At 38.8% G+C, this 11,430-nt stretch overlaps 1 protein-coding gene across 1 annotated transcript in view; it reads left to right on the top strand.

Annotated features, from left to right (window-relative positions):
- Positions 1-3,692: 3,692 nt before the first annotated feature.
- Positions 3,693-11,430, top strand: part of LOC126248366 (dolichyl-diphosphooligosaccharide--protein glycosyltransferase subunit 1) — an 87,109-nt gene continuing 79,371 nt past the window's right edge. The window contains exon 1 of the mRNA XM_049949293.1: positions 3,693-4,002. Coding sequence (XP_049805250.1) covers positions 3,766-4,002 — 237 coding nt within the window. The 5' untranslated portion in view covers positions 3,693-3,765. The remainder of the gene's footprint in view (positions 4,003-11,430) is intronic.

Genomic DNA, 11,430 nt, shown 5'->3' with positions numbered 1-11,430 from the left:
ACAACGTAGAATTTGTGGCTCCCTGTGTGAATGGTAGCTCATGATGCCACTACAGAAAGCCACAAGCCGTGGTGCCACATTATATGTGTGTGGGAACCCAGCTTTAGCCTGAGTAAGCATAAATAGTTCACAGGCTTCAGTGAATAATGGGAGGTGGGAGACAATGTTGTTGCTCTGAAGCATTGATGAGACTGTGATCCTAGCATTATCACTAAAAGGCGGAAGTTGTCCTGACACTGTTGCGGTGTTCACAAGAAAGGGCATTCCCAAAAGAAAACAGAATGGAACAATATTTTCTGCTTCTGACGTAATCTGGCTCAGAGAAAACAGGAGATGGCCATTTTATCAAAACGTTTTGCAACATGAGAAATAGATGTCTTATCTAAAACAGAAAAAGCCGTGAATATAAATAGTACACATAACTGGTTTGGTTTTCGATTTGGTTACGTATGTTGTGGCACTTCTGCTAAATGAGACGAAATAGTCCTTCCCACTACTGCAGCAATATTAACACACACCAGATAAACAAGACTATTTTTGCACGAATCGTCATTTTAATGTGCCTGATTTACTTAAATAACACAATGGAATTTACGAAGTACTGAAATCAAATGCATATTACTCCAAGCAAACAGTATTATTTATGATACAGGATACAGTTTCTTACGCACAAGACTGAAAAGACGAAGTACGGCTTCCTTTGATAAGCAAAATCTGGATATAAATTCGGGATCGGCGTCGTCTTAATTTATCCTCCTTCCTCATTCTTATGAACAGTTCAGCCAACATCTCGTCATCGCTGTCTGTATCTGTCAGGGGGGGGGGGGCGATTCTAGAAGTCGGTCAAAGCGGGGCTAATGGGGTGGGGGAGGGGGTTTGGAAGAATGGAATATCGGTTAACAAAAGGAGAATTGGGGTCCTCCACCGACAAATTCGTAAAATTTGGTGTTGCTTAAAGTAGTTTTTGGTAACTGTTTTTGAGTTCAGGGTGAAAAATGTGTATTAATAAATAATACGACGGCCATTTTAAGTTAAATGATATTTATTGGTTTTATCTAGTATAATATTATACTCCATTGGGAGGGGGTCCTGTGATGCTCCCATAGCACCCCCCCCCCTTGTCACCACCCCTATCTGGCACTATTCCTGCCTTCTTCAAAACTCATTCCGTGCAATCCCCCGTTAAGTTCACTGACAGACCAGTAATCGCCGATTAAGTTTTCTCAAGTTTATTCTCCGGTTAGGCGTTATTCCAGCTTCGTGCAACGTCTTTCTAGAGCTATTCCATCTAATAGAGCTTAACCAGCTGCTAAACAGAGATGTATAACCGGCCCTATGTCTACATCTAGCACCCCATTTACATGGGTTCCCAAAACCGGCGCCCGGGTTCCCGGGTTCGATTCCCGGCGGGGTCAGGGATTTTCTCTGCCTCGAGATGGCTGGGTGTTGTGTGCTGTCCTTAGGTTAGTTAGGTTTAAGTAGTTCTAAGTTCTAGGGGACTTATGACCACAGCAGTTGAGTCCCATAGTGCTCAGAGCCATTTTTTTTAACCCAAAACCGGATTTTGTAAAAATTGAAAACACTTCAAAATCGATTCTGGAAATCTGCTTCGAGTCGGCCTACCAATTCCGCAATCGATTTTAAATCCCATGTAAACGCAACCAGTTTTGAAACGTGCTTTTGCTGTCAGGTTTCGTCTTGTTTTTAAAAACTTTCGGTTAATATGGATGGAGTGGCTTTTTTTACTTCTCGTCTAACAAGAGAAATAGCGATTGAATAGTGAATAGTGATTAGTGTTTTATTCGTCTCATAACATACAATTTCTAATCATATGATTAGTGTACAGGAGACACGTCAAAAAAATGGATAACACAACTTAGGCCTAATTGGTACAAAGAATTTTAACATTAATATAAACTTTTATTTTTCTTTCCTCCCTTTTGTGAAGCACAGCTACATACACACACAAGACTATGTGTAAATTTATCCTGCTCAAATGTTCTGTTCATCCTTCATGAACTCCTCAACAGTGTAGTAGCAGCGTTTGACAAGTATATCATATAGCTTTGTTGTCAGTGTCTCTAGGTTCATACTCAGAACATTCTTTCCTTTTAGCTTGTTATGAATTTTCATTGCCATATACTGAGGAGACTGCGCATATAGGTTTAAGCGATGAGTGGGAAGCATAAAATTGTCTTTGTTCGCCGTGTTATATGTGTGACTGAAATAGTTTTTCTCGAATAACTCTAAATTGCTGTGTAGGAACATGATAATACCATAGATGTTTAAGGAGGAAACTGTTAATAGTTGTTGTTTTTCAAATAATGGGCGACTTGATGTCTTTGGATGGGCAGTACACGTGTTCCTTATTATACTTTTCTGTAACTTTAGTATGCGCAATATATTGCTTGAATTTCCCCAAAAAATAATACCGTACCTTACAACTGATTGAAAGTCTCTGTGGTATGTAATTTTCCTTGTATTCATGTTTGTTGCACCAGCTAATATTTGCATAGCAAATGCAAAGCTAAATAATCTGTTTAACAGGTAGTCAACATGTTTATTCCAATTTAAATTTTTATCTAGGTTTAACCCTAAACACTTCACAGAATCAACTTCTTCTATATCCTGATTTTATGAGTTATTTTAATTTCTTGGGGCTTTGACTGTTTTGTTCTGAACTGGACCATGTGGGTTTTGGGGATGTTCAATCTTAATACGTTCAGTTGGAACCATGTTTCTAATTTGTTCATTGTGTTTATTATGTAGAGAGGGATGTTTTCTGGCTCCTGGTTTTCAATTAATACAGATGTGTCATCTGCAAATAAAATCGATGGAGCATTTATATTGTTCAGTAGATCATTAACATAGAACAAAAACTAAATAGGTCCTAGAATCGGGCCTTGAGGGACACCTTGGGCTACTATTTTCCATTTTGAATAGTAATTTGCTGCATTTGATGAGACGATCACTCTTTGTTTCCTATTTGATAAGTATGAAGTAAGCCAACTTAGAACATTACCCTTGATCTCATACTTGTCAAGCTTATAGATGAGCAGTGCATGATTTACAGAGTCAAAGGCTTTTGTGAGATCACAAAAGATTCCTGCAACTTTATTGTGGTTGTGTAATGATGTGCTGATCTTGTCGATAAACTTGTTAATTGCATCAGTGGTACTTTTGCCACGCTGGAAGTCAAATTGATTTTCTGTAATAATATCATGTTTCGCCATAAAATTTCGAATCTGCATAGCAGCAGCATTTTCGAAGATTTTTGATACGACTGGAAGGAGGGAGATGGGACGATAATTCCCCATATCCTTTCTTGACCATTTTTTGAGCAACGGTTTTACTTCTGCACACTTCAGCACCTCTGGGAAGCTTCCTTATTCAAAGGATTGGTTTATTATTTTAGATAGTTGGTATCCTATTATTTTACACACAAATTTAAGGACTTTTGCTCTAAATCATAAACTGTAACGGCTGTTTCCCATACGCCATATGTAACTGGACTATCAAATCAAGTTCAGATCTTAACATGTAAACACGACAGCGAAAAACGGTATTCGAAATTCGGTTTTCGTCTTTCGGAAAATGCCCTGGTCGCATGTAAACGTAGTATAGGTACAGTAATAACCTCCATGAGTTTACTGATGCAAGGAGGTGATTGTTATAACTTTGTGATTTGGGGAGATGAAAGTCTTTGTGTATTGTAGGTTGGTTGTACACGCGTGGTAGTTTACGGTAGTGTGATAAGACTAAAAAATGAGGGTTCACATTTGTGTGTTTTTAGTGTGCAGTAGTGTTATTTCTGTAATATCTGCATCGGTTTGTGAGAATTTACAAATAAGGAATGCGGAGAGAGCTATTGACTTAACTTCTCAATTAGTTAAGATTGGACATACAATTACGTTTGAAAACATCGGGAAAGTTACCTGTAACAGTTTTAAGTTTGCCATTGATCCAAAGCTGGCCCCAGGCTTTGCATTTATTTCTGCTCAGGTTCGTATAGTTCATCTGTTTCAGTTTCGTGTAAATACTGTGGAAATGTGTGATGCCGGTTGACAGCGTCCATGCCACGTAATCGCTGTTGCGCTGCTGTATCTTACTTGTTTTATTAAAAGAATGTGATTTGTTTTTCTACGTGGATGTAAATCAAAACCATTCAGTAGTTGTGTTTAGTCCTCTCAGTTTTCGTTTCTTACACGTCACGTCACTGGTAGTCCCGTAAACGTAGAACCATGTGACATTAGTACTTCTGATATTGTTTACGTTGTAATGCGTGTAAATTATTTTTAAGTAGTCACAGAAAAATGCATTTCCACATATATCATTTGATACAGCATTTATTTTTCATTGTGCAGCATTGTATAAACTGTGGTTGTATATTTATGTACCGGTATGTTATGCCACAGGGCTTTGAATTTACCACATGTGTATCATGCTTGTATATTTACCTCACTGAATGTGTGTTTACAACTGCACCGTGTAATCAAAGTAAACACAAGCTTCCTTTAACTTCGCACTGCGTGTTGTATTTACCAAATTATTACATTTCCATTTCGTGTTCTCACTAAATAAATAGTGTTTCTAAATATTATTTTCTTTTCACATGTCATTACACTAATGCAAATTGTCTGTTATTGAGGCTAATGCAACCTTCGCTGGCTGAAGCGTAGGAAGAAACAAACACACAATATGATTGCTGTTAGTTTTATTAGGGTTGGCATGGCGGCTCCATTTGAATCTTTTGTAGTTCATGTGTGATAATACATACATAAAAAGCAAAATACTTATCAGAGATTTTTCTACTATAAAAGAGAGCATTTCTGAGTTTACAGTGCACTCATAGTTATTTATAAGGAAAACTGCTAAATATGAATTGCAGATGTTGGCTGTGGTGATTTTCATAGTGGAAGTAGAAATGACTAATTACTTGTCAGGGTTAATATGTCATACTGGTAATGACTTGTATCAAAATGGAGCAAATGCTGCTAGTGATGAATGTAGACCCCCAAGCTTTGTTACAAATCATTCTTTTGCCACAGCTTTCATTCCATTTTCATATTCATTGGCTTCACAAACTCTGACCATTATTTTTACCCTCCAGCCTAACTTAGACCTTGGGCTACACTAAGTAAATTTCAGTTTGGTGATGCAGTATCACAATCAATCTGTTAGTGCCAATGTGTGTTAATCCTTGATTGATACAAAACTATGGCTGGTTTGGCTTAGCCAAACCTTTAACCTAACAGTTTTGCCTGTGCCTAGATTTTTATTTGAGAGTGCAATATGGAGGATTGAGACATATAGTGATACATCCAGGTTATATTCGTGTGCAGGTGAGAATTATGTAGACGGTGACTACTTTAAATAGGACGGCATATCTTGTATTTACCTATAACAGACAGGATCTGTCAGTTGCGTCTCATCCTTCGTACATCTTGTGTTTATGCAGGAAACATTTAATGGTTCCAAATTAAATCACATTTCTCAGTTCAGCATGTACGGTAATAGAAATTTGATGCTCTGTTCCAGTGTTATGCTAGCTGTTATTTCATCATAACTGCCTTGCAGAGAAGGCAAGACATAACTTTGCAAGAAATCTCTCTTGGACAGGTGGAGTAATGCTTGATTAGTGCTCAACTGCAAGGTTCAGTGAAATGGTTATAATATCCACTTGGAGATCTCATGTCCATCTAGGAGCACACTTATGTGACATCAAGCATATTATAGGATTGCTTAATTTTACTGTATAATGTTCACATCACTATTTATGGTAATCAAATGCTGTTAGGTCTCTGTATATGTAAACACTGCAAATTACTGCAGATTTGTTATGTGCAGATAGTGTGAGATGTTGAGTGCACAGAACTCTTTGATTACTGAGCGAGACTTGGTTTTCCTAGCGGCTGTGTGTGTGTGTGTGTGTGTGTGTGTGTGTGTGTGTTCTTTTTTTCACTTCTTTAGGTATCGATATGTTGTGCGATGCTACTGGTTTGTGCTGACTCGTTACCTTTGTACAGTCCAGTGTTTCTAAACTGTAAACAGTGTTTAATTCTATCAGAAGTGAAAAACCAAGTGTGGTGGCTGGGTACTCAAGATTCTGGACTCATATTTGAGACAAGTGGGATTCAGGTCCCCACATGGCCATCTTGTCTTGAGTTTGAGTTATTTCTATGAATCCCTTTAACTGAAAGCAGATTGTGTCTACTTTCTTCCTCCACAATACTGCAACAGTACTAGTGTGTCTTCTGTCTCTAATGAACTTACTGGCAATGAGCTGAACACCTCTTAATAAGAGAAACAAAGAAACATACAGAATTAGAGATGATCACATTACTGTGCTCTCCCAATGACATAAACTACAACAACATTGCTGGGGCTTATGGTGTCATACAGTATCAAATGAGGGTAGTGTGCACCATACATTTTCAGTTGAACTAAGTATTTCTTAAGACAGTAAAAATTCAAGGCTTAATTGCATCATGTCCTGTCTTTAGTTTTTTTTTTTTTTGTATATGTTGGTTTTTTTTTCTCCATCCTCCTCTGTCAAGTCAGACAAAAATAGTAGGATATTGCTTTTGATTAAGCCTCAGCTGGTTCCAGCCTATGTTCCGGCTCAGTTGGCCCAATACTCCTCTTTTAATGGCATTCCTGTTGAAAAGAGAGGTTTTTGTCATTGTCATGGGCAAATTTTGTATTAAAATGTTGAGCAATTTTACTGTTAATACCTTTGCCAAAATACTTGAAATGAGTATTGTTAGATCAAATTGTGTTGTGATATTTACTACTGAATGTATTAATCTCTTTCACAATCATGCAAATGACAGTAAAAATCAACTTTGCAGACACACAGTCAGTCACAGTTGACATGCAGATCATGTACAAAAATAAAAGAGCCATGGGCAGGAAATATTGTTATACCTCTCACCTACAGTCTAGTTGTTTACTAAAATGGAGGAATACAGTAGGGTGATGCTAACAGATTCCCTAGGTGTACTAAAGAGCCTTAGAAAACCAAACTGGAACAAAATTGTGTTGCCTATTAATTGCCGACATTATTAAAGACGTCATTACAAATAAGCAAGCAAGAACATTGACAAATTTCTTGTGGATTACAGGGCACAGGGGCATTTTTTATAATGAAATAATAGACAATGTAGCAAAGTGAGCAATGAACTTGCATGCAATTGTAAATAAAAGAGTTCCTTATCAAGCAATAGTGAACGTAATCAATGAAAAAGTGAGAACCGACTGGCAAACACAATTGAACTCAACCAAGATCTCAAAAGGGGTAGTATATAGCCAGCTGGAGCCTAAAATAGCATTATCCCTTTGGGGTACTGATTGGAATAGGAGCATGTTATTCATAACAACAAACACACGCTTAAATCGTGGAAAATACCCAAACCACCTGTTCTGCATAGGAGTGAAGGAATCTCTGGTATGTGATTTATGCAATGGAGGGGGAGACATGAACCATCTACTGTACTCGTGTACCAGATACAATTGACGACAAAAATCCTTTACCAGCACATTGGTTAACACAGAGATTCCTCTTCCAACATCGGCTGCAGTGTTGTTGTCAACACAAGAGTCCACTAGTTTTAATTGTGATGTTTAGCCACTTAAATATTTGTGACCTATGTCAACACCCTGTGTACATAATGTGTGAGTTTTTTATGGTATGTTTTCTTTTATTATTATTATTAGTAGTAGTAGTAGTAGTAATAGTAGTGTGGTATAATCACTTGTAATTTTATAGCGGTGAATGCATCAGTCATTTATTCATACTCTAAATATTTTTTAAAATAGCAATTCTCAAAGTGTATAATAAAGTAACCATTAAGAAAGACACTTTTTTAAATGTGATGGATGGCTGTATGGCAGTGGCCACAAGCCAATATTAATTACAGAGGAGAACAAGCACATACGTGTAATTTCAAGACTACATTTTTGTTTAGGAATTTGATACACTTATTTAACATGTAGTCTACATCTACACGATTTCTCTGCAATCAACAATTAAGTGCCTGGCGGCAGAAGATTCATCAAACCACCTTCAAGCTATTTCTCTCCAGTTCCATTCTTGAACAGTGTGTGGGGTAAAACACTTTCCGTGCAAGCTCTGGTATATCTATTTTATTATGCTGTTCATTTCTCCCTATGTAGGTGGGCACCAAAAAAAAATTTCAAGATCCTGTTGCAATATATATTTAAAAAAAAAAAAAACCTTCTGTTTCAATGATTGCGACCCCAATTTGCATGTCATATCCATGGCACACACCCAATTTTGTGATAACACGAAATGAGCTGCCTTTCTTTGAGCTTTATTGATTTCCTACATCAATTCTGTGTTTGATGAAAATCCCACACCTACAGCAATACCCCAGAAGAGGATGTACAAACATAGTGTTGTCAGCCTCTTTAGTAGACCTGTTGCGTTTTCTAAGTGGTCTTCCAATAAATTGCAGTATTTGGTTCTCTTTCCCTACAACATTATATATGTGATTGTTTCAATTTAAGTCAACCATAATTGTAATCCCTAAGTAATTCGCTGAATTCACAGCTACACTATGCAGGTGGGAATTGTCTCTCCAGCAAATCCTGCGCACTCGCAATCCCCCTAGCCGAAACCTCCTCTAACCTGTTCCCATTGTCTCACCTTGCCTTCTCGCTTCTCACCTCTGTCTGTACCACACCCTTCTCTGTCGAGATCCTGTTCTGCTGTCTCCCACTACTCCCCCCTCCATGTGGGCATCCCCCCCTCCCTCCCCATTCTCTCTCTCTTTCTCTTTTTCTTTTTCAAACCCTCTTCCTTATATTTCCCCTACCTCTCTATCTTCACCTGTGTCTCCTTTTTTCACCCCTATCTCTTTTTGTTGTATTTTTTCGTCTTGTTGGGTGGCTGCAAAATCATCTGTACATAGACTTGCCTCTTTCCTGCTATCCCCTTCTTGTGTCCTTCCCTACCACATCCCCACATCCATCAAGTCAGGCGATTGCTTTCAGTAATGAAGTATCAAAATTAGTAATGTTTCCACAAGGTGAGGTTAACAGTTGAAAAGTATGTTATAAAATGCATTTTAATGCTCAGTTGTTTATTTGTCCAAAATGTTCAAATGTGTGTGAATTCCTAAGGGACCAAACTGCTGAGGTCATCGGTCCCTAGAATTCCACACTAACTAAATTATGCTAAGAACAACACACACACCCATGCCAAAGGGAGGACTCGAACCTCCAGCGGGAGGGGCTTTATTTGTCCCATTAGTCATCAGCAGTTTCAGGTATTAACATCATCCGGGATGTTGGGTACAACAGATTAGTTAAAAGCATCCCGTATTCCTTTGAAGCTAACCAATATTGAAATTATCCAATGCAGTTGTACAAACAGTTTGTCTTAGAATACTGATAGTCATATCTTATGTCAAACAGGCAGGCATCACAGGAGAAATAAGGTCATGTTTCTCCTTTGATGTCTGCCTGTTTGACATGAGATATGACTATCAGTATTATAAGACAAATTGTTTGAACGGTTGCACTGGATAATTTCGATATTGTTCAGCTTCAAAGGTATATGGGATGCTTTTTAACTAATCTGTTGTACCCTACATCCTGGATGATGGTTAATAACAAAATCAAGTAGATGACTAATGGGTCAAATAAAAAGCTGATGCTGAAAATTCATTTTAAAAAATCAACAATTAGTCTTGCCGTGGCCATGGGAGTGCGCACTTGCGTATCTGGTTGTGTGTGTGAATGTGTGTACTATTGCTGGAAAAAGAGCTAGTGTAAATGCTGTTTTCTTTTGTGTGACTGTGTTCCACACCTTGATCCTCAGTGAATAGTTGCCTTTTCCTTATTTTACATATTGCTCCAGCCTTTACAATTGGTGTGCTTCAACATGTAACCGAAATTTGGTGTATTCCTTTTAGTAGTTAAGTGGGTGACACCACACTTCACATTACTTAGAGTCTATTGCCACTTTTTGAACCGTATATACATCTTGGCTAAATCATGTTCCAATTGGTTTTGATCATCTGATGACATTACAAAACAGTAAATGACAGCATCATCTGCAGGCAATGTAATAAGGCTGCTCAGATTGTCGTCTAAATTGTTCATACACATCAGGAACAGCAGAGAGCATAAACACTACTTTAGGGATCTCCAGATATTACTTTAGTTTTACTCGATGACTTTCCATAAGTTACTACAAACTGTGATCTTCCTGATAGGAAATCACAAATGCAGTTGCAAAACTGAGATGACACTCCGTAGGTAAGCAATTTGATTAGAATAAAGGGCCAGTTATGTTTCACATGGGCCCTATCCTTTGCAGCACTACTTTCCTTTCTGTGCTGCATGTCTATCCTATTCTTTTTCCCTGCCTTGGAGACTGAGTCATATGCCTTCTTTGGCATAGCAGAGTTCTTAGTGAAACTGTGTATGGATTTGTCCTGTCCACCCATCTTTCTTCCTCTGCCCTTCCATTTCTTACCCTTCCTCTGCTTTGGCGTTTGAGGTCCAGCCTTTCCTTTTCTTCTTCTACCTCCTTGTGCATTCCTGAAGGCCAGCTCATGCCTTTGACGCGTAAAAGGTGACTGGGTAATGCATAATTCCCAGCCCTGGAAATTACACATGTGAATTTTGGGAAAATGTAGGCCAAACGCATAACCTGTGGCAGGGATGCTCCTGAGGGTGAGTGTCCACCTCTTCCCCTCACACTTATCAACTGCAAGTGTGATCATGCTGCTTCTTCTTGTGACTGTCCAATCTACCTCGGAGAGAGCCATTTGGGAGATCCAGCTGAAGGAAAAGCTTCCCACTCTCATTGCTCGGAAAATGTTGGCTAGCTGCAAACCTTGTACACCATTCTCTGGCAATTATAGTATAATTCTTGCTGCATCCCGACCTATGAAAGACATGGCTACGCAGACTTGGGAGTTCAAGTTTAGTGACATGGTTGTGAAATCATCCAGCTCCAAGATCACACCCTCATCTTCACCTGCTATGTGTGCACACCAGACCAACAAACCTTTGCCTGCCCCAGTGAAATCGCATGCTCACAAACAGAAGCACGGAAATCCAAAAAGGAGTACTCCTGCGATGGCTTTCTGTTTACATCTAGCCAGCCAATGTCTGGATCTGCACCTGATGAACACCAAGGTTCTAAGCAGTAAAACAAAGGCAAATGATCCTCCTCTTCTCCACCTTGATGTTCTTCAATGGTGCCACCACGTGATGCCTTCACCCAGCCGGCCACTGTTTAACGGGGACGCACTGCCAATAACCAGTCCACAAGCCAACTGAAGGCGAATACCGACACCTCTGTCACACTAATGAACCAGGATCCTCCAGCCTCTGAATCTGGTTGTTGAGCACATTTGAATTCGGGCACTCAGCAGCTCCTCTTGTGATTATACT

The sequence above is a fragment of the Schistocerca nitens genome, chromosome 3 (assembly GCF_023898315.1).
Source record: "Schistocerca nitens isolate TAMUIC-IGC-003100 chromosome 3, iqSchNite1.1, whole genome shotgun sequence".
In the NCBI taxonomy this organism is placed as follows: Eukaryota; Metazoa; Arthropoda; class Insecta; order Orthoptera; family Acrididae; genus Schistocerca; species Schistocerca nitens.
This window is presented reverse-complemented; position numbering and strand designations above follow the sequence as displayed.